Source organism: Physeter macrocephalus, chromosome 4 (assembly GCF_002837175.3).
Source record: "Physeter macrocephalus isolate SW-GA chromosome 4, ASM283717v5, whole genome shotgun sequence".
NCBI lineage: Eukaryota > Metazoa > Chordata > Mammalia > Artiodactyla > Physeteridae > Physeter > Physeter macrocephalus.
In genome coordinates this window covers 4,949,568-4,974,917 of record NC_041217.1, presented here as the reverse complement: position 1 = coordinate 4,974,917, position 25,350 = coordinate 4,949,568, and the positions used below count along the sequence as shown (strand labels likewise).

General features: G+C 35.6%; 1 protein-coding gene across 1 annotated transcript in view; it reads right to left on the bottom strand.

Moving 5' to 3' along the window:
- Positions 1-25,350, bottom strand: part of ZBTB41 (zinc finger and BTB domain containing 41) — a 46,090-nt gene that overhangs the window by 14,598 nt on the left and 6,142 nt on the right. The window contains exons 3-10 of the mRNA XM_024130617.3: positions 20,826-21,033; positions 20,027-20,096; positions 14,248-14,395; positions 12,050-12,179; positions 8,337-8,432; positions 6,814-6,920; positions 5,266-5,371; positions 118-206 (exon numbers count right to left, since the gene is read on the bottom strand). Coding sequence (XP_023986385.1) covers positions 118-206; positions 5,266-5,371; positions 6,814-6,920; positions 8,337-8,432; positions 12,050-12,179; positions 14,248-14,395; positions 20,027-20,096; positions 20,826-21,033 — 954 coding nt within the window. The remainder of the gene's footprint in view (positions 1-117; positions 207-5,265; positions 5,372-6,813; positions 6,921-8,336; positions 8,433-12,049; positions 12,180-14,247; positions 14,396-20,026; positions 20,097-20,825; positions 21,034-25,350) is intronic.

The following is a 25,350-nucleotide window of genomic DNA, read 5'->3' as shown; positions in this document are numbered from 1 at the left end:
ATCTCACTGGGGGAAATAAACAAAACAATTTCACCAAGAACAACAAAGTATAAATGTCCATATATCACTTCTGAATAATTACACAAAAATATCTATAAAATACCCCTTAGGTTTTACCTGAATGTGTCCGAAAATGCATTTCCAGACTTGATTTGCCTTTAAAAATTTTCTTACAAACATCACACTGATGAAAGGTTGCTTTATATCTAAGAAAATAAAAAGGTTTGAGCTTTTCAATATAATTTTAATAAATAACATAATGAAAATAAGTTACAACTTCATATATAATTCTCACATTAGTAAAGCAAAGAACTCCAAATGAACATGGACATACTTTTTAAGTATCCACCTTATCTCTGATTCTTCCTTCTCCAGTTATATTCAACAAATAAATCTATAAAAGATGTCCTTAGATTTTCAACTTTAAACTGCTTAATTTTAAGCTTTAAATCAGTAAACTTTTGTATTATTATTTTCTGTTAAAAAATACCAAAGGAAAAATTGTAGGGACAGAAAAAAAAAATCAATGAGAGGGGTAAAAGGGGGTTGACTACAAAGGTGCATGGTGGACATTTTAGGGGTGATAGATCTATTCTGTGTCTCAACTTATGGTAATGATTACATGACTGCATGCATTTGTCAAAACCTGCAGAACTACACACTAAAAAGAGTGAATTTCTCTGTATATAAATTGTACCTTAGATAAAATAGATGCAAAAATGAAACTGCAGCAGTCTCAAAATCTGCATTCATCAAAAGGGGACACTTTTCCTCGGTAGGTATGCTTTATAACAAATAAATATTATAAACTTAAAATAAATTTTACACCTAAGTAAAAAAAGAATGAGATACCAGTCCTTTATTTTTATTGTAGAGTAATAGACATAAAAAGCTATAAATTACTCAGAAGTTAACTTAGAAGCAAAGTGTAGTGCCTAAGAGTATGTACTTGTGAGTTAAACAATCCTACACTCAAAATTTAGTTGTTAGGATTAATATATTTGTAAAATGATTAGCATTTAAGTGGTAGTTACTAGGAAAGCCATATCATCTCACCTTGGAAGCAATTCACTTCTAATGAGTACACGGAAAAACAAATCAAACACAGGCTACCATAATGTTCTAGAAGACAGCTGGCCTTTAACATATCCACTGAGTGTTACTGGAATGTTTAGCATGTTGTTACTAATATTAAATAGCAATATTATGCCTAAGGTTTCAAATGCCATTCTCACTTTTCAATTCATCCAACTCTACATTTACAAAGTAGCTACAGAGACACCATGCAAGGCCCTGTCTTCTAGGAACTTACTTCTACTTGATGAAATGGACATCGAAAAAGATAATGTGGATTTAGTGAACTGGGAGTGTCATTGATAAACTTAGCAAAAGACTTGCAACCTGTATGCCTGGCTTGTCTTATTCCATGCATATCCATGGTAAATACAGAGATACAAACAGGGTTCCCACAGGCACATAGAGAAAGCAGCAGTGGTAACTCAACTAGGGGCAGTTTTGACCCCCTGGGACATGTGGTAATGCCTGAAGACATTTTTGGTTCTCACCACCAGGGGTAGGTGGGTGCTACGGGCCACTGCCATCTAGTGGGTGGAGGCCAGGGATGCTGATAAACATCCTACAATGCACAGGACGGCCCCACAACAAAGAATTACCAGGCCCCAATGTCAGTAGTATTGTGGCTAAGAAATCTTGGTCTGTACTACGGACAGACCATTTTAAACACAGATATACTCAAAACACAAACTGTCTCACAGTGTATGTAGGAAAAAGATAAAATCTACAAGGACCTGCATGGGTCAGGCTCTACGTATGTATCTCTCCATTCTCACACAGGTGCTAAAGAGCAGAGATTTTTCAGGGCAGGAGTGATACACAGTTCCAAATGGAGCAGAGGTTCCTAGTATGAAAGGGATTTAAACATGTCTACTGGATTTGGCAATAAGAGACTCATACTGATAGCAACTGGAGAGGGCTGGTAAGGTCAGAGGTCACATCCCGACAGCTTACAACAGTGAACAGAAAGTGAAGGAGAGGGTACTGAAGGAGTCACCATTTAAAAACATTTAGAAGAAGAGACATTTGAAAATAATGGCTGGGGGGTGGGTGCTAGTCCTCATCGCTCTCCACATCCTCTCCCTGAATAATCTGCTTGTATGTGCTCACATGTAATTCTTTATACACAGCCTAGACTTCACTTCTGAGATGTAGACTACTATCCACCTATCGGGTTTTATGTTTCAGTGTGCACCAAGCATCTCAAAGTCAATATACACCAAACTCATCATCTCCCTATGCTATATTCTCTAACTCAGTGGCTGGTATCAATCAACCACTCACCTGGAAACAGGAATTCCTTGAAAAGAGGAATCACCTGTGACTGCTCCCATTCCCTCAATAAAGGCCTAAATATTGGTCAAATAAGTACCTTCCACTGTTCATTATTAATGCTACTGCCTAGTGTAGGTCCTCACCATCTTTTTCCTAGATTATAACAGCCTTCTAACTGGTTGATTTACTTGCCTCCAGATTTATCCACCACTAATCCAGCTTCCATACATCAATAAGAGTGATGTACCTAAAATATAAATCCAATTGTGTCATCCTCTTGTTTAAAATCTTCAATGGCTTTTTATCTCTTAGAAGTAAGTGTTGGTTCCACGAAATGATCGTAAGGCTCCATATTCTAGATCCACCCTTAGCAGCCCTTGCAGAGCATGGAGAATACAGATTCTGGTTCCACAAGTATCTAGGCCAGCAGATAGGTCACAGGCCCTGCTGGTGGGGAGAGGATCCCAAAGCTTTTTCACATAGGGTCTACGAGATCAAAATTATTTTCAAAATCATACTTTAAACATGACTTGCTTTTCTCACGATGTTGACATTTACACCAAAGAGCAAAAGGAACAGTGGGTAAAAGTGGTGGTGCCTCAGCTCTAAACAAGGTAGTGATACCAAAATGTACTAATGGTCACTGTACATTTTCATCATGATGTACTCACAGAAAGAAAAACAACTGTGATAAAGCAGTAAAATTACTGATTTTATTAAAGTTCACCCTTCGCACTGTGGCCTTTCCGATAACCTCGTGATGAGGTGGGAAGCATGAAGCTCTACTGGACGCTGGGTACCCTGTGTGCTCGAGGCGCCTGCGAGACCCGCTGTGAGCCCAGGGATCCCTCCCCTCACGGAGCACCATTCCACTTGAGGAAACGGAAGTCAGAGTACAGCTGGACTTGAGTAGGTGGCAGACATTTTCTTGAAAATTCAATGAAGTAAGCCTGTCACTTCAAGGGAGAAAACTGACAGTATTTGTTATCAATGATAAAATTTGAGCTTTCAAGCTAATTAAGAATTTTGGAAAACTTGCATCTGCCCCTGTGATCTTGACAGCTTCCCAGTTCTCCTTCTGAGAGACTGGAAGCAATGTTAACAAGTGTGATTTGTTGTTTCTGTACTGTGAAATGTGGTAACATTGGGAAAATCTGCATAACTCAGTGAACTCATCTTTTCCAAATGACAAATGCATATAACAGTAGGTTAAAAATCCACTTCAGAGCACAGGATAGACCAATAGACTGAATGGAAGAGTATGAAAGCTTCATGAATCTTGTTTCAGATTACTCTTTGCAACTACCTTGAAGAAACTACCACTGGTTTAGTTTTGGTGTGGCAGCAAAGAGTAACAACCACAATTTTCTAAGAAGGCTTAATATTACTCTACTCCTCGTTTTACCAACTATGTATCTGAGTGAGCTAGATTTTCTTCATTTACTTCAAACAAAATAACACATAAGAGCACATATGACAATCCAACTGTCTTCTATGAAGCCATTAAAGAGATTTACAAAAATGTGAAACAATGCCACTCTTGGGACTTCCCTGGTGGTCCAGCGGGTAGGAGTCCGCACTCCCAATGCAGGGAGCTGGGTTCGATCCCTGCTCAGGGAACGAGATCTGCATGCATGTCACAACTAAGAAGTCCACATGCCACAACTAAGACCCGGCACAGCCCCAAATAAATAAATAAAATAAATAAGTATTTTTAAAATGCCACTCTTTAGTATTTGTTTTTGTTTTGTAAAGTAGTTATTTTCCATAAAATGGCTATTCATGTTAGCATGATGGGTATATTATTACTTTAAATTAATTAATAAGTAAGTACTTAATTTTTAATCATTTTAATTTCTAATATGATGATATAATTTATTTAAACAATAATGTTATTTTTATATTATATAATTTCGATAAACAAAAGCCCCCGAGGTACTGAATAATTTTTAAGGGTATAAAGGAGTTAAGAAAAACAGGTATAGAATCTCTGGAGCAAGTGAGTTTGCAGTTCTATTTTCCACCCACTCATACAATATGTTGAAGTTTTTATTTTCTACTCCAGACAGCATCATGTACATCTTTATATCCCAACACTTAGCAGCATTCCTTGTATCTAGTAAATACAAGAGTTCAATGACTACAATGAATACATTGATTCAATGAGTGTATCACTGAACAAAATCAATGAAAGAAACAATAAACCAATACATGAAAATGGAAAAAAAGAAATACAAATCAACACTCCTTACTCTTCTTCAAATTGGCCTATCATTTACTACATTTACATATACTATGTGTATTTTGTTGATCATATCATTACACTAAGTTTCTTGACACCTTAGACCAAGTCTATTACTTACCATTTGCTCCAAGTACCTAGTCCAAGAACAGAACTTCTTTGAACATTTTAAACTCAACAACTAATCTCAGTTAAGCTTGGATATCTAAACCATACTAAAAAGTTGATGTTCAAAGACAGTACATACCTCCTTCAAATAAAATACCATTTTAAATGTTTAGTGTGAATAAAAAGAGGTTTAAATTCTGACAACAAACATTTTCCAGTAATTGCTGTCATATTAATGACAATATATGTAGGCAGTATGTTTATTTATATTTAGCTCTCCAAGAGCCCCTGAAACCAAACACAAATGAAATCCCCAAAGAAAGCCAAGATTTTATACTAGTCATTCACTTCAATGTCTACCTCCTCCTAGCCTTTGAATCAACTGAAAACAAGTATGAAAAATATGTTACATTCAATTCCTTTAGGTCTGCAGAAAAGCTATAGAAGCTAGAGAAAAATCGCTGATTAACCCAACCTCAATTACATAAAATGAACTATGGGACAACTTTCCTCCACCCCAGACTTATCCAGGTAATGATGATGAGAAACTCTGCCTTTTCACTTACTTTTGCCACACTTTCTCTCCAAGGTGTACACTTTTGTAATGGACAGTGAGATGATCCCTACGACCAAAGCATTTTCCACATTCTTCACACTGATGAGCCTTCTCACCTTAAAGACCCAAATATTTTCGTTATAAGGTGCATTGCAATTTTTTTTTTTACCCCCAGAAACAAATTATCCAACAGTAAGATAACATGGTAGAAAACATATACCAGGAAGGTAAAGCCACCCTTTATCCGGGCTGTTTGTCTTATATGCTTACTCAAATATCTTCCTTCAATGACTCTGTACTTGTTTTTATGGGTGTGAATCCTCCTCCCCACTTGGAGAAGGAATCAGTAGCCTTTTGCTGTACACTTCAAACCCTGACTTTCAGTGTAACAGAGTAAGATAAATGAAAAGACTTCAAAACTCAGGATGTTTTTTAGGAATATGTAAGTCTGGATATCAAACACCTCAAATGAACATACACTTAATCAAGATGAGGCTGTCTTATGTTTATTAAAAGGACCTGAACATTTTCAGATCTTTGTGCTTTACTTTTAAAAGATTTTTCATCTGTGGGGATTTCCTACATTTGCAATGAGCCAAAATACAAATATAAAGGAAAATTCTAGATGAGTCCAATTTGTCATCTCTATTCTTATATTCAGTTACAAAGGCTTGGCCTTTAAAAATCAGTCTCAACTTAATACCTGTGTGCAATTAAACCATGTAACCTCTAGGATTAGGAATTTAGAATTCTCCTCCTGAAAATGGAAATGCACAATTCCAGTGAGAAAGTCATCAGACCTTTAGCATCTCTTAAAAGTGGCAATAACAACCGCAACCTGCCTCACTGGGGTCACTTTAAGAAAATGTTATATCTGTTGCATACTTTATATTTTAATTATGTTTAAAATAATAATAATAATCACCTGTTCTACTGGGCTCATAGAGATGGCTCTTTCCCATTATTGTGCTCATATAGGTGGCTCTTTTAGCACTTCCTGAACATCAATCTGAGAGGAAAATATGAAAGAAATCCCCAGAGTATAAAAATTATAAATACAGAATAAAGATCTGAAATTGATCAGGATTATTAAGGTACTCTTCCAAAGACAGGGCTTCAAAAATTCACTAGTACATCAACTTTAACACCCCAATTATAATAACTCTCTTCAAGCATCCAAGTTTTGCTAACCTCTTTCAAATCCAATCAAAATGAGAAATATTATCTTGGCTTCTTCCTTCAAAGAAGTGCCAATAGTAATTATTGCAAATATCTACATAATATGCAAAATGCAAACCTTGAGAATTTGATTAAAACAAATTTTAAAATACAGTTTGTGGTCATAAACGGTAACCAAATGATTAAAATTACAGTGACCAAAAAACATGTCACAAAATTATGTCTCTTTCAGATGCTTTTTAAAAAAGGTTTTTACAATCAGCATTACAAAGGGGTGACCAAATATACCAAATTATTTAAATTACAGCCAAAATAAACATGATGTGGTTTTCAGGTGTTTTTGAAAAGGATCTTGGAAACATTACAAAATGCGCCTCACCTGAATGTATTTTCTTGTGCTTTGTAAGGTGATCGTGACGAATGAACGTTTTCCCACATTCATCGCACTCATATCTTTTATCGTCGTGATGTACTCGTAAGTGAAGTCTATAACGAAAAAAAATTGAAGCCCATTGACACTAGTGACGCAGAAGGAAAAAAAAAATTGAAGCCCATTGACAGTAGTGAAACAGAAGGAAAAAACTTGGTTAACTCTAAATAACGAGAGCTGGCTGCTTACTCAACCACGCTCACCCATTATTTGCTCCATTTCTGACTTTCAGGGTCCTTCCCACTTTCACCACCTGACTCCAGGGCTCCCACTCACCAGTTTCAAAGCAGCACTTCAACATCTGCACAGGCTCCCACGACCTCTGGATGATACTCCTTCCTGACTTTAAGATCCTAAATCTGCTTCTGGGAACCTACCAAATGTCTAGGGGCGTCAGCCGATGTTGCAGAGGGAGCAAAAGGAGGACTGAATCAGATGGAATTAGAATCGGACACACGGGGTAAGTGCACAAGTGACTTAAACATATGATGATAGCAAATTACTAAGGATTAATCCTATTCTGGACAACTGACACCACTTATACACTGACAGCTGAGAACTTAGTAAATGTGATAAGTAATCAACTTTCTGACAATCACATTTTACTACTTTTCTTCACACTAACCAAATAAAGTGTGGCTCATTTCATAGTCACCCAAAAACAGATTATAAAAGGTTATTATAATAGGTTATTAAAATTCATTTAATTTGAATTACTTTTATCCCCACAATCCTCCATCTATATATCAATACATCCTAGTGAAATGAACAGCCTTCCCATTCAAGTTGTCCAAACAGGTATTGATTCCCCTATGACTAAAACCAGTAAATGGACTGGACTACATCTAAAGGGGAAACATTCTGTTTAAATTTAAAAAGAGGTAAGTAAGAAATGATAGTGTAAAAACTAGATTCTTAAGAATATTAACAAAATTTAAAACTGTATACATATCTCACAGTAAGTAATCTATTATTTATTCATTAAAAAACTACTTTTCATAAATTGCAAATGTAGTCAGCACTCAGTTATACAAATATTACATAAGTTACAACTAATACTCAGAAGACATTCTAAAACTGAGAATCCTGGAGTTTTCAATTTTGTCACATTTTCATACCAAAATATTCTTTGATAATTAGGACTGAAAAAATACATCAACTTTAGAACACCAGAGTTTTCATGAATTTTGGTTCAAAGAAAAATAATGAAATATTTAAATGACAATGACTTAGACAGTAAAGCATTCACCAAACTTAGTGAGGAGGAAATATTTTAAAATATTTTATACTACAAAATGAATATTAAAAGGTAGGGGCAAAAGTCTACAGTTTTCTGCACAACTTTGCTTATCACAAGTGCTAAGACATGTTTTAATTCATCAAACAACTAACGCAATGATAAGAAAAGAGAGTTAAAACGGAGATATGATTTTGTCGTACCTCATATTGGGGAAAAAAATGGCTTGACCTACCTGTATGAGCTTCCATGACGAAAACTTTGCCCACAAATACTACAAAGATGAGGCTTTTCTCCACTATGGATTCTCAAATGTTCTTTCAAAGTAGTTCTGCATTAAAAAAATACATATATTTAGCTACCGATTTTTTAATGCCAACGTTATGTATTAAACACAGATTTCTAGAAAGCTTACCAGAACACTGTTCAAGCTAACAGATAACGATGTCAATTATTCCCTTTTTCCTACAATATTTTTGCTCTTTATTGGATTAGTTCGCACCAGCAAAATAAATATGTTTATTATGTCTCTCTCCTTAAAAAAAGCAAATAATTTAACTTTGGCCTCCTTTGCCATTGGTTTGCTCAAAGATTTAATATATAGCTTATGTAAACTTCCAAGAAATACAAATGAAAATTGCTAAATTGTCACTACTGATTAGGTAAAACTGACGTTAATTTTAGTGGATAGTGTTTAATAATATATAAGAAATCCAGCTTATCCGTACTATTCCTTTCCAATATGTGCTCAAAACTTGTTAAAAGAATGTTTTAAGGCAAAGAACACTTTACAGGTACTTGTAATTTCCAGACGCCAATGTTACAAAGGGAAACCATATAAAGGATACAACGCTTGCTAGTCCTAAATCCTCCCGCCCTACTGACCCTGGATGGGCCACTGTGTAGCCACTGCTGCATTTCCTACAGTTCTAACATTCGGAGATTTCCCACGTACATAAACTGCTGAGTAAGGATGGACAAAGTTATTCTGGGGGGGAAGAAAGGAAAACACATGGAAAGGTTGTTTTCTTTTTTGGTTTGTTTGCTTTTTGTTTTTACAGGAAGACCTTTAAGGGAAAAAAATTTATAATGCATAAGATAAACTATAATTTACCAACTGTAAATACAAGTTTTCATATAAATATAGCACACTGATTTTCCTGCCATCATACCCATTTGTTTTTTTCGGAAAGTGGCATTTCTAATCTTTTTAAAATAATTAACTGCTATATACTGAAGGATATAAATATACACATATTGTTTAAAGAACAGTACTAAATGCTTATATGCAGGATAAGACGGAGAGCATTCCCATCCCTTACAACACTCCACGTGCTCCTCCTTGGTCCTATCCCCCACCATGTCCCTCTCTCAGAAATAACCATTTATGAAAGTATTCCCTTTCTTTGTTTTACTACCTATATAGTACAAATCACTAAGCTATATATCGTATGTTTTTGAAAAACTAAGTAGCAAGCACAAACCTATCAATATGGCCACTACTGGATAAAGGGCCCACAAGGTAATAGCAGCAGGGTCTCCGTGTCGGCCTGGCTGCTCAGCTTCCCTGAGCGCTGGCACCAGCCCTTTCCAGCCTGTCAGCAGTAAAGTCACGACCAAATACTGCAAAGCACAGGGTTCATCCCAACCAGAGCATCTGGCTGGCTGGAGGGGACCTGGTACTGGAATCTGGCAGAGACACGGTCAAAGTGAGCAGGGTACTGTGTATATTTGGCTCCCAGGCGTACCATGACCTACGTCTAGTTCTCATTGACAGGTCACAAAGAACATTTCTGTGAAATGAAATGAGTATCCTCAGTTAAATCAAGCAGCCAGGCATAAAGACAACAGCAGGAGCCTCTTTAGCATATAGGTACTATACAGCCAGCAGAATACAGATGAAAATTTGGGTCAGCGAGGGGGACATGGGGACTTGCTGTTCATGGGTATGAGGTTTCAGTTACACAAGATGAGTAAGTTCTAGAGACCCAGTGTACAGCATTGTGCCTGTGGTTATCAACACCACATTGTACACCCAAACATGTGCTATGAGGGTAGATCTCGTGTTAAATGTTCTTACCACAGTAAAACAATAAAGCCTTGGGGTCAGACCTACTCCAGCATCCTGTCCACTAGTTAACAGAGGAAACATGTCAGCAGGGATCTTAGCACTGACTACCCTCAAAATGTCATGGGTCACGGCCACTACGAGTGTGGACTCAGTACCCATCACATAATCACATGTGACATCCTGGGATCTTCTTTCACCATCCTGCACATGTGACATCCTGGGATCTTCATTCACCATCCTCCCGTCAACTCCCTTTGCCTCTTTACCGTATTAAAATTCCTATTTCCTGTTGCCCTGGTCTTCCTCTTCATCAGTTTACTTTCTCTTTCTGGTGAAGCACACCTTCTAGTGGCTTCATGAGAAAGATTACAGTGAAAGCTGATTTTTTGACATCATGAAGGGTATCTTTATTATCCTCAGACTTGTTGACAGTTTGATTAAGAACAGAATTCTAGGTTGGAGTTTATTTTTTTTCCAAATTTTCAAGGTACAATTGGGCCACCTTACTTCCAGCGTTGCTGCTCAGAGAGAAGTCCGAGTAACTCTCATTCTTAATTCTGTGTATGTGACCTTCTCCCTAGAAAAAACAGAAGCACACACAGGCTTCTCTTTGTCCCCAGTGCTCTGAAACATCATAGTGCTGCACCTTGGAGTAGGTTTATTTTCATCTAATGTCCTAAGCATTTAATGGGTCATTTCTGTCTGGCAACTCATGTCTTTCAGTTCTGAGAAATCATCTTGAACTATTTCAGTGATGATTTTATTCCCTTCCATTTTCTCTGTTCTTTCCTTCGGACCTCTTGGCTGGTTTCCAAATGTTCTAAGCTTTGCTTTTCAATTCTATATTTTTTTGCTCTACTTTTTTGGAGATCCCTTAACTTTGTCCTGCAATCCATCTGTTAAGGTCTTTACTTTGTGGATCATGCTTTGAATTTCTGGGAGTTCTGATTTGTCACGTCCGTGACTCAATTGTATAACATCCTGTTCTTGTTTAATGGATTCTGTATCTTCAACTGAGGATATTAGTAATTGTTTACTTCTTTTTTTGCAAGTTTTCTTCTTCCTGCATAATATGTTTCCTTCAAGTTTTTGTTTCGCTTTGTTTGTGTTGGAATAAATCTCCCATGTTAAAGGTTCTCCTTCTGTGTCTTGTAATTCTTCACCGTCTGCTCATGATTAAGTGTGATAGGCTAAACACAGAAGGGAGGATCAAGCAGCATGGGAAGGCCTTGATGACTCTGTGTTTCAATGTAGGTGGTGTGGGTGTATTATTTACCAGGGAATATATTTGTCCTTTGGTTGCTCATGTTTTCAGGGAATTGCTTTCTAATCTACTGTCTGAAGGGTAAAATCTAAAAGCCAAGATGTCCAGCAGCAACGGCCTGTGTGGGTGAAGGAAGAGAAGCCAATGATCTAACTTCACTTCTAGAGCAGTTCTGACTCTAGCGCTCCTTATTCCGCCTGTCCTTCACCCTGGTTCCAGAGGCGTCTGAGACTGCCAGTTCCCATACCTTTTGTGGATTCTGGGATGTAAACTAGGTTCTCAGTTTCTCCATTGCCACTTTGGGATTTGTCTGCCTCAGATCTGCTAAGTCAGTTACCACTGATACATCTGCTTTCTAGCTTCCAAACCTGTGTTGCTCTTGTCATTTTTCTGTCTCACTGTCTTTGTAGCTTATGCCTTTAAAATAAATAAATGAACGAATAAACAACCTTCTATAACATATTATATAATTTCTTTTATCCTTAAATTTCAAATTAAAGCATAATTCAAGTATCTTATGTCTTGTGTTACCCTAAACCTTATAAAATACATTCATTAATTATTTCTACATAACAGTACCAGGATGTTTCTGGGTATTTAGATAATTCCTCACCTTTCTCGTACTGATTTCCCACAGATAAAGCAAGTCCATTTTCTCTTTCCACCATGGGTACACTCTATATGGCGTTTCAAATTTCCAGTGTCGTTAAACTGGCGACCGCATATATCACATGGAAAAGGACCTAAAAAGGAAAAAATAGTGTGCATCTAAACTTTAAGAATAGACACTAAGTTAAATTGAATACGTATGTTATAAATTCATACCTACCACTACTAATGCATATATCATAACACAATTATTATTTTTTACACAATCAATTATTTATTTATAGTTTTCTCTTCCCTTCTAGAGTGTTTATTTTATTCCCAGCAGACAGGTTACAATCATCTCTATATTCCTAAAGCTGAGTATGGCACCAGGCATCTAATATAACAAAAGCTGAATAAACTAATGAGTTTATTATAAACTGAAACAGCCAATTCCTAGTTTGAAATCAGACTGGGTCAAACTAAAAAATCTTACATACCAAATTTCTGGGGAAAGGAGGTAATAAGAAACTTTAAAGAATAAACAGAATACTTAAGAAAGCTCATGGTTTGGAAAGGTACTGCTGCTCCTTAGAGCCAAAAGATTTTAATGACACTGCCTCTACTGAAAAGACTGTGGCACATTTCTGTTTAGTCTTACAAAATTAAATACAAATTTCTTACAGTAATATTGACCTTAGCTGGTTTCAAAATTTCACCATGATGTTACCAAATAACTGGAGAGAAGACAGAGTTCTACTGAAGGGCAAACTGAAAGGATGACAAAGGATGTGTGAAAAAGAAGTATAACTCGGCTTGCTTCCCCCCGCCCCACCCCGCCCCGATATCTGTGGATTCAACCAACTCCAGATAGAAAATATTTGAAAAAAATTCCAGAAAGTTCCAAACAGCAAAACTTGAATTTGTCAGGCACTGGCAACCATTTACATAGCATTTATATTGTATTTACAACTATTTAAATAGTATTTACATTGTATTAGGTATTATAAGTAATCTAAAGATGATTTAAAGTATACAGGAGGGTGTGCACAGGTTATATGCAAATGCTACACCATTTTATACAAGGGACTGGGGCATCCTTGGATTTGGGTATCTGGAGAGGTCCTGGAACCAACCCCCATGGATAATGAGGGGCAACTGTATTCCTCATTGTGCAATAGAGCCTGAAAATATCTGAAGATGGCTGTTCTGTCTCCCTTTCCAAACAAAATATTTCAAGGTCCTTCAAAAGTTTTTCAGATGACATGATTTTAAAGCCCTATGTTGCCATAATTACCCACCTCTAGAATATATGTCAATATCCATCTTGAATGTGGTATCCATAAATGAATGCAATATTCCAGATCAATTTAAAATCAGCGAGATGATTACCTTCCTAATTCTGAACAATACATTTTTATTAATGTAGTTTAAAACTACAGTTGTTTTTGTCAGTCATATGACGTTACTGGTTCAGACTGTGCCTCTGCTATTAATAAGCCCATCTGAAAAGTGAGGCATTTGGATTCTGTACTATTTTACAGCTCTGCAACTCCCAATGATTAAAAAAAGTCAGATCATTCCCATGTGTACAACTTTGTATTTATTCTTAATTAATTTTAACTTATTTTAACTTTTTTTTTACTTTTTTATTTTCTACTGTATCAACTACCCCTGCCAGCTTTATGTCATGTAGCATATTCATAAAGCATGAAATATATTATTTTTATCCAAGTTGTCAATAAAACCATTGAATAGGATAGGGAAAAGGCTACTTGAAAGATAATAATTCATTATTGGGAGTAACTGTCATAAATGGACCTAACTGTACTACCATCTGGAACACAAGTCTCCACCTTGGCCATAAGCATGAGGGAGAGAATTCATCAAATACAATACTGAATTTCAAATATACTAAGTTTACTACACTCTCTGAAAAATGAGTTTTTTCCAAGACAAAAATGCCTACTCCCAGGCACTCACAAACCTATCCAACAATCAACTATAAATAAATGCAGTTATGACCACGAATACATCTGCCACCAGAAAACAAAACAAAACAAACCCCATATTTACTCATCTCCAAGAACAGCAGCAAATCCAGTACCCCTCCCCACGTACACGGCCTCCTTCTCCTCAGTGATTCAACAGCAGGAGCCTCCTCCAGCATGACGTGACCACCAACAGTTGCTATGCTGCTCCTAGGAAAATTAATCTGCTTACCCAGATGGAACTTTTCTTGATGCTTTAACCGTGCAAATCGTGATTTAAAATGTTCTTCACAATAGGTACACTTAAAAGGTTTATCTTGAGAATGGAGAATCATATGTTCCTCCAAGTGTGGTCTTCGAGTAAAAGATTTCTTACAAATCTAAAAGAAAATGCACATAAAATGTAAGGGAACCTGAATTTAAAATAAAAATACAAAGCTCATGATGAAAAATAAACACATATATTCAAGTAGCTAAAGAGAAATTTCTCCTAAAAGAAAAAGCTTACCAGAAGTATAATCAACTATAGTGCAGAAAAAAATACCTTGGAGGAATTACAGTAAGAATTTATTTAAAGTTAGTACAGAAGTTAGCTAAATTTCAACACCTTACATTTCTAATAGGCTAATTCCTAAGATCATACAGTAATCCTACTATCTTAATCCTGGTCAACATTTCTAAATCCATTAAATTTATATTTTAAATCAATTATATGTTATAAATAAAGGTTTTATCATGCTTGCCATATATTTGATTAGGAATAGGAGTAAGAAACTTCAGAAAAATTACTTAAAAAAGTTTATCTCTTGAGGCAGTCAGAAAGAATAGACACAACATTTTAAAGAAATTTGGAAGACATCAGATTTAGAAAAGGAGAGGAGGAACTGCTGTAACAATGTAGCATGTCCTATACACCAAGCATAACAACCACCACAATACAGCATGTACTATACACCAGGTATAACAACACAGCATCTACTATATGCCAGGTATAACACAGCGTGTACTATACACCAGGTATAACACAGCGTGTACTATACACCAGGTATAACACAGCATGTACTATATACCAGGCACAATGCTAAGTAATTCATGGATTATTTTACTTAATTCTCACAATAAACCTAAGAGGTAGATATAATTGTTATCATTTTACAGCTGAGGATGATGAAACTTAGTAAGGAGAAGAAACCATCTTATAAAGATCCAAATCATTAATGATTTACTTCAATTCCTAGAAGGTGAAATCAGAGAAATGGTGAGAATCTTGTCGTGTATTGGGTTGGCCAAAAGGTTCGTCTGGTTTTTTCCGTAAGATGGATCTAGTAGCACTTAGCTGTCTTTAATTTCATTCAAAATAATTTTGTTAGATTGTATTGTGACAGCTGTCATATCAGTGTGCATTTTTTAAAAAAAGTATCAAAATTGGTGAATTTTTGTATGGCCATTTTAATATTGAAGATGGAAGAAAAAAAGCAACATTTTCGGCATATTACGCTTTATCATTTCAAGAAAGGTAAAAACACAGCTGAAACGCAAAGATTTGTGCAGTGTATGGAGAAGGTGTTGTGACTGATCAAACGTGTCAAAAGTGGTTTGTGAAGTTTCATGCTGGAGATTTCTTGCTGGACGATGCTCCACGTTGGGGTAGACCAGTTGAAGTTGATGGCGATCAAATCGAGACATTCACTAGAACAATCAATGTTATGCCACATGGGAGATAGCCGATATACTCAAAATATCCATATCAAAGGCTGAAAATCATTTGCACCAGCTTGGTTATTCTAATTGCTTTGATGTTTGGGTCCCACATAAGTTAAGCGAGAAAAACCTTCGACCGTATTTCCGCACGCGATTCTCTACTTAAACGTAATGAAAACGTTCCGTTTTTAAAACAAATTGCGATGGGCGATGAAAAGTGGATACTGTAAGATATGCGGAACAGAAGAGATCGTGGGGCAAGTGAAATGAACAACCACCAACCACACCAAAGGCCAGTCTTCATCCAAAGAAGGTGATGTTGTGTATATGGTGAGTTTAGAAGGGAGTCCTCTATTATGAGCTCCTTCTGGAAAACCAAACAATTCCAAAAAGTAGCGCTCTCAATTAGACCAACTAAAAGCAGCACTTGATGAAAAGTGTCCAGAATTAGTCAACAGAAAACACATAATCTTCCATCAGGATACCACAAGACTGCATGTTTCTTTGGTGACCAAGCAAAAAACTGTTAGAGCTTGGCTGCGAAGTTCTGATTCATCCGCCGTATTCACCAGACATTGCACCTTCAGATTTCCATTTATTTCAGTCTTTACAAAACTCTTCTAATTGAAAAAATTTCAATTGGAAGACTGTAAAAGGCACCTGGAACAGTTCTTTGCTTAAAAAGATAAAAAGTTTTGGGAAGATGGAATTATGAAGTTGCCTGAAAAATGGCAGAAGGTAGTGGAACAAAACAATGGATACATTGTTCAATAAAGTTCTTGGTGGAAATGAAAAATGCGTCTTTTATTTTTATTTAAAAATGGAAGGAATTTTTGGCCAACCCAATATATAAGTTGAAGCCTAGGAGTAAACAAAATGATAGCTGATTACTCCTTTAAACAATATTTACGTAAATAATGAATAAGTACTTTAGGGGGTGTGGTAGCATAAAAATACGTACAAATTCTTTGCTACTCCTATCATTGTAAAATGGAGATTAATTCCACTCCTCTTAAATCTTCCCTGGCTGTAGTGGCTGTGTGACCAACAGAACGTGTTAGGAGTGGTGCTCTGAGACTTCCGAGGTGAGGCCATAAGAAGCCTGAGAGCGTTTACCTTGGCTTCCTGGAACACACACTCACTCTTGGAGCCCAGCTGCCATGCCAGAAGGAAATCCAAGTAGCCCCAGGAAGAGCCAGCTGTCCTTGCTGAGCTTCTAGCTGTCGACCAACACCAGGTTTCCAGCCATGTGAATGAGGCACTTTGTAAGCAGCCCCAACCCAGACCAGATCAGACAGACCATCCATCAGCTGAAAACAACTGAGTGACTTCAGCTGACACCATGTAAAATAGAAGAACTGCCTAGCAAAATCCTGCCCCCATTTATATTACTGACCCCAAAAATGATGAGATACAATGAAATGGTAATTCAAGGCCACTAAGTTTTAAGGTGGTTTGATATATAGCAACAGACAACCAGAAATGGAGGGAAAATTCTAACATTTTATACTCTGTGCAACAGTAACATCACAGTTTCAGACAACTATAAAAACATGGTATAGTGATTACAATAAAAATAAAAGCTAGGATTTCTATTTTTCAGGTCCATCATTCAAAAACTAACTCATACCAGGCTTAATTTACAAAACTATTAGGATAACATTGCATAAAAGAGAGATTCTAAAAGTGATATAAGCTAAGTTTATATTACTTTAAAATTTAATTACTTTCCCAAAAGGTCACACTACATTTAATTTGGTTTTCTACTACAAATTAAAATCTCTTACATCACATTTCCAACTTTCACTCTTAGTCTTCTTAATGGAAATAAATTCTTGTGCATTTTCAGGATGAAATCTACAAGAAAAAAATTAAAAGGCTGTCAGGAAAGATTATATTAGTTAAGTCAATATTCTATCTGATATGTTGACAGTGATTACAAGAATCAGGCACTGATTCCTTTCTTAAAGAGAAAGGCACATTTGAGTACTTTAAGAATACAGGTACCGCTATTATTTTAATATATGAATATGTGTGCCAAAAGTTATGCAGAAATAGTCACAGTAAAGCATAATCATACTTTACATATATTCAGGAACCTATCTATTCACAGATAATCTTCAGTGCAATTCACTTGACTTGTTTCAGTCCATATTTCAGGAAATTTAATTTCCCAAAGTTAAATATGCAATACTATACTAAATATTCTTTCTCCCACAAATTTTCATACACTAAAGACAAAGTTGAGCATGCGAAATAAGTTTCCTACAGTTCTAAAACCATATAGGTTGAAAACATACTTGCCAAAACCCAAGACAGAAAACCCAGGATAACAAAAATTCTGTATCTTAAACTTCTATAGGATTTGTGCAGTGTATGGAGAAGGTGTTGTGACTGATCAAACGTGTCAAAAGTGGTTTGTGAAGTTTCATGCTGGAGATTTCTTGCTGGACGATGCTCCACGTTGGGGTAGACCAGTTGAAGTTGATGGCGATCAAATCGAGACATTCACTAGAACAATCAATGTTATGCCACATGGGAGATAGCCGATATACTCAAAATATCCATATCAAAGGCTGAAAATCATTTGCACCAGCTTGGTTATTCTAATTGCTTTGATGTTTGGGTCCCACATAAGTTAAGCGAGAAAAACCTTCGACCGTATTTCCGCACGCGATTCTCTACTTAAACGTAATGAAAACGTTCCGTTTTTAAAACAAATTGCGATGGGCGATGAAAAGTGGATACTGTAAGATATGCGGAACAGAAGAGATCGTGGGGCAAGTGAAATGAACAACCACCAACCACACCAAAGGCCAGTCTTCATCCAAAGAAGGTGATGTTGTGTATATGGTGAGTTTAGAAGGGAGTCCTCTATTATGAGCTCCTTCTGGAAAACCAAACAATTCCAAAAAGTAGCGCTCTCAATTAGACCAACTAAAAGCAGCACTTGATGAAAAGTGTCCAGAATTAGTCAACAGAAAACACATAATCTTCCATCAGGATACCACAAGACTGCATGTTTCTTTGGTGACCAAGCAAAAAACTGTTAGAGCTTGGCTGCGAAGTTCTGATTCATCCGCCGTATTCACCAGACATTGCACCTTCAGATTTCCATTTATTTCAGTCTTTACAAAACTCTTCTAATTGAAAAAATTTCAATTGGAAGACTGTAAAAGGCACCTGGAACAGTTCTTTGCTTAAAAAGATAAAAAGTTTTGGGAAGATGGAATTATGAAGTTGCCTGAAAAATGGCAGAAGGTAGTGGAACAAAACAATGGATACATTGTTCAATAAAGTTCTTGGTGGAAATGAAAAATGCGTCTTTTATTTTTATTTAAAAATGGAAGGAATTTTTGGCCAACCCAATATATAAGTTGAAGCCTAGGAGTAAACAAAATGATAGCTGATTACTCCTTTAAACAATATTTACGTAAATAATGAATAAGTACTTTAGGGGGTGTGGTAGCATAAAAATACGTACAAATTCTTTGCTACTCCTATCATTGTAAAATGGAGATTAATTCCACTCCTCTTAAATCTTCCCTGGCTGTAGTGGCTGTGTGACCAACAGAACGTGTTAGGAGTGGTGCTCTGAGACTTCCGAGGTGAGGCCATAAGAAGCCTGAGAGCGTTTACCTTGGCTTCCTGGAACACACACTCACTCTTGGAGCCCAGCTGCCATGCCAGAAGGAAATCCAAGTAGCCCCAGGAAGAGCCAGCTGTCCTTGCTGAGCTTCTAGCTGTCGACCAACACCAGGTTTCCAGCCATGTGAATGAGGCACTTTGTAAGCAGCCCCAACCCAGACCAGATCAGACAGACCATCCATCAGCTGAAAACAACTGAGTGACTTCAGCTGACACCATGTAAAATAGAAGAACTGCCTAGCAAAATCCTGCCCCCATTTATATTACTGACCCCAAAAATGATGAGATACAATGAAATGGTAATTCAAGGCCACTAAGTTTTAAGGTGGTTTGATATATAGCAACAGACAACCAGAAATGGAGGGAAAATTCTAACATTTTATACTCTGTGCAACAGTAACATCACAGTTTCAGACAACTATAAAAACATGGTATAGTGATTACAATAAAAATAAAAGCTAGGATTTCTATTTTTCAGGTCCATCATTCAAAAACTAACTCATACCAGGCTTAATTTACAAAACTATTAGGATAACATTGCATAAAAGAGAGATTCTAAAAGTGATATAAGCTAAGTTTATATTACTTTAAAATTTAATTACTTTCCCAAAAGGTCACACTACATTTAATTTGGTTTTCTACTACAAATTAAAATCTCTTACATCACATTTCCAACTTTCACTCTTAGTCTTCTTAATGGAAATAAATTCTTGTGCATTTTCAGGATGAAATCTACAAGAAAAAAATTAAAAGGCTGTCAGGAAAGATTATATTAGTTAAGTCAATATTCTATCTGATATGTTGACAGTGATTACAAGAATCAGGCACTGATTCCTTTCTTAAAGAGAAAGGCACATTTGAGTACTTTAAGAATACAGGTACCGCTATTATTTTAATATATGAATATGTGTGCCAAAAGTTATGCAGAAATAGTCACAGTAAAGCATAATCATACTTTACATATATTCAGGAACCTATCTATTCACAGATAATCTTCAGTGCAATTCACTTGACTTGTTTCAGTCCATATTTCAGGAAATTTAATTTCCCAAAGTTAAATATGCAATACTATACTAAATATTCTTTCTCCCACAAATTTTCATACACTAAAGACAAAGTTGAGCATGCGAAATAAGTTTCCTACAGTTCTAAAACCATATAGGTTGAAAACATACTTGCCAAAACCCAAGACAGAAAACCCAGGATAACAAAAATTCTGTATCTTAAACTTCTATAGTATAGACTACAGTTTTTGTTTCAGTACCAAAAAACTTCATCTCAATAGCAATAGCAAAAAATATGAACTAACATTTGCTGTTCTTTTCTTAATAAATTTGTAGTCTAGAAAATGTTAAGCAGTGAAAGAATTGGAGACAAGCACCCCATAGATGTTTTTAGCTCACTACATATTTAAATTAGAAGGCACACTAAAGTATATTACGGAAGCAAGATAATACTTGCCTCTTAACATGCTTGGCTAAAGTCTTCTTGCTTGCATGAAGTTTATTACAATAAGGGCACTTGTGCTCCTTCTTATGAAATTCTGTTTCATTACTGTGCTTCTTTCTGTGAACAGTTAGGTTAGACTTTGTCGAATAGCGCTGGTGACAAATATCACACTCAAAGGGCTTCTCACCTGTGTGAACACGTGTGTGGCTCTCATATTTTCCTATAAAAAGACAGAAATTAAAATTAAATTCAGTACATTTATTACATAGTGATTGAAATTTGACAGTGGAATAAAATCTCCTGATTAACAGTATATTTAGAAGCCATGAATTGAAAGGAATTTTCAGATTTGGCAGACCTTTAAAAAATATTATAAAAGGCAATATAATATGTTATGTATCTTATATATTTTCATCTCTCTACACAAAGAAGGTAATCTGAAAAGGGTACTACAAATCTAGTATACTCAGCAAAATTTATACTTCACTACAGTCCATTCCTACAAGACCTCTCCAACTTATAAGACATTAAGACACAAATAAATCACCTGTACTTGACTGCATGCTTAATACTAAGCTACTAAGGCCAATATATATGGGCAGTATCAAGGGAAGTAAGAAAAGGAAAAAATGAACAGGTATAATGTACAGATATATTAACGTGAGATTTGTATTATATTCTGAATGCATATCTGAGTTCCAAACAAATGTTACAGGTATTTCCAATAGAAAGAATCAAGAAATTTTAACCCTCCTACACTGCTGGGAATGTAAATTGGTGCAGCCACTATGGAAAACAGTATGGAGGTTCCTTAAAAAAAGTAAAAAGAGAGTTACCATATGATCCAGCAATCTCACTCCTGGGCATATATCCAGAAAAGACAAAAACTAATTCAAAAAGTTTCATGCACACCAATGTTCACAGCAGCACTATTTACAATAGCCAAGACCTGGAAGCAACCTAAATGTCCACTGACAGATGAATGGATAAAGAAGATGTGATATATATATATATTATATATATATTATATAATATATATATACACAATGAAATATTACCCACTCATAAAAATAATGAAATACTGACATTTGCAGCAACATGGATGGACCTAGAGATTATCATACCAAGTGAAGTAAGCCAAAGACAAATATTATTCTAAAAAGAAAATATATATATATATATATAACTGAATAACTTTGCTGTATACTTGAAACTAATACAATATTATATATCAACTATAGTTCAATAAAAAAATATAAAATAAAATAAAAAGAAATTTTAACACAGCCTGTCCAAAGAGAAAAGTGACAATAAAAAATGAAATACAAGGATACATTTTGGCTTAATTCTTACTTATATTCCTACTTATACTAAAATTCTTTTACATCATTATTTAGAATATAAATTTCCACATTATAGAGGCAGAACAGCATCATAGATGGGGCACAGACCCTGGATCCAGCCACCTGGATTATGAATCCCAATTCTTTAAATTGCAGGCTATGTGACCTTGGACAAGTAACCTTTCTAAGCCTCAAATCTTTCTCATCTGGAAAAATAATAATGGAATAATAGATTTACCTCAGAGGACTGTTGTAATAATAAATAAATTAAAACACTTATAACTGTGTCAACCCATTATAAACTATCAATTAATGTTGGCCATTATTATTAACCTGTAATCAAGTTGTGAATGTGTACATCTAGTAGCTTAAAATAGAAATCTCAATTAAGGATACTTCTGAGTGAAAGGCAATAAAAATAAGAAAAAATACTATCAATATGAAGAGTAATTTTCAATGAAAAGCTTAGCTTTGCTTTGTCCTGAAAAAAAAAAAAAGTATAAATTTTTCTTCAGGCTAAAGCTAATGTGAAAGTACAGCATTTCATCCATACACTTTTAAAAAATATATAAATCATAACTATATCATGGAGATTAGAGAAAACCCAAAATATTCAAAGGCCACTGAGGAAAAAAGATAATCATAATTATTCATCTACTTAGTAAATACATTCATCAATTTATTACATGTATCTAAATATCATTATATTTAATAAACACAGTATATTATCTAAAAATTAACTGCACTGCACTTACATAAGAATATTGAGGAATGGGAACCAAGGTATTTTCTTTAAGGTGGGGGGAAGGATGACAATCAGAAGCAAAGTAAAACAAAAGTATGATAAAAACCCAGTAGGTATTTAGGTACTGACCATATGATGATGATCTATGCATCTTTTACATGCATGTAGTCAGGAAACTCAGCCAATGTTTGGGCACCTACTAAATTAGCTGTGTGATCTTAATCAAGCCAGTAATTTAACCTCTGTCTGCCTGCGTTATTAACACTTTATGGGGCTGTGAGAAGTAAACAAATTAATATATACACGACACTTTAAAACATCCTAGCACATAGTAAGCATCAGTAAATATTAATCATCATCGTTATTATTATTATTAGGATTATTGGCCACAGGACGGGCACATAGATATATCTCAAGTATAAATATGCATACACCTGGTTTATGAATGTTATAACAGATCACACTGGAGTTTCAGCTCTCTGAAAATACTGTAAGAACTTGACTTTGTCCCCTGGCCACTGTTAAAAACGCCTGGTATCTCCTCAGTTCTCCCTCTGCCACTGCGGGGGCATGACCACATTGATACATGTATACACACACCAGAGCACCACCAGTTCCCCTGCTGTGGTCAAGGGATCAGAGCTAATATGCGGCTTGCCTGGGGGAGAGGAGTGCTTGTGTGTCCCAAGGCGAAATCTTTCCACAGACATCACAAATAACAAGTAGGTTCTCAAAAACAAGAGTTTAGCTACATTATGGCTTATATCAGTGTTTCACAAACTAAAAATCATTAGTGTCAATAAAATCAATTCTGTGGGTTATGATTAGCACTGGGGGGAAAAAAGGAACAGAACAGAGTAGAAAACATCAGAGTGCATTCACACTAGATTCATGCAATTATTTTGCTTCAGTGCATGTATGAGCACATACATATATACATACATATGTATACAGCATAATAATATATGTATTTCTGACCTTGAACCATCCCCCCCAAAAAAGTTGGAAAAGCACTGATTTTTATTACTTTTTGCAGGGTATAACCAGACCAATACTGCTATAACATAATTTCTTTGGGGAAGTGTTTTCTGAGTTGATTTTAATCTTTCTCTATTATAATATGGCATGCTTGTATTGGATTCCTTAATATTTGTTACACATCTACTGGATATGAGAAAAGGTACAGAATCCAAACATTATCAATATGTACTAATAACCCACAATTCTAATTTGGCAAAGGTAGGGGTCACTTTATGGAATTAAAAAAAAAAGTTTTCCTTGACTTTGAAAGTTTTCACATTTTTCATAAACTTGCTTTTTAAATTATGGAAATGAATCAAGAGTACATAGTATGATTTTAAGTGACTAAGTTACAAGTGATTTTTGGAACAGGACCATTCTTACCTGGGGATTGACTGTGCCTGCTTAGCACAGACTCTTAGGACTGAAGGCTAACTTATCAACCCCCTACAGCTCAAGTCTCCTGATTTTTTACACCCAAGTGAACAGGAAGAGCAACTTAATAAAAATCTTAAATTATAAGAAAAATCTTAACTAAAACTTTTATTTTCTATGAAAATGCCTTTGATGGAAAGATCAATTAGTAGAATTTTCCATTTATTTGTAGTCAAGAAATTCTTGCTTGCAAATAAAAATTAAGTTATATGTAGTTGAATATTAAAGCCATCAAGTGGCAGTTAAATTAAAAATCAAAACCACTTTTGATTGTTAAACTTCCATTTGCTTGCAGACCAGTAGACTTAACGGGATTTAACCAAAAAACAAAAAGAAACAAATAAAATCATTTTAAAATAAATTCAGCAAAGTCCAGAGACCAATGAAAATACATAAATTTGAATAATTCATTATAACATTTAGAACCTCTAAAGTAAAAAAAAAATTTGTTACGTTATTAATTCAAATTTAATGCACAGAGGCATTGCATGACCTGTTATCTGCATGGATTTGAATTTCTGACCAACAGAAGAGACACAACTTCTGAGGGAACGCTGAACCCCAAAGTCAGATAAATGTCCAAAGAAATCCCATGCTTAAATCAATTGGTAGGGATGTGTGGGGGTTCTCCTCAGCATAAACACAATCAACACATATATCTGTTTCTTTTCTTATGGGGTGGGGGGAATTCAATAATAATGTATAAATCAAATGTTCACTTCAAAGTTATCAAATAGTTTCCCTCAAAAAAAAACTCCTCAGTATTCTTTCACAGAACACTAAACTATGCCCCACCATTCTTAATCACCAACAGAAAACAAATAATGTTAAGAAATTTCATCCACAGCATTTTTCTGACTGAATCCCAGTAGGAATTGTGTCCCAAATCAGGACACACAAAATAAAGATATTTTCACATAACAAAACTTGACCTTGTGCTTCACTCCATATGGGTCATGCAAAATTATTATCAGATTTCATACGGAGGTCTTAC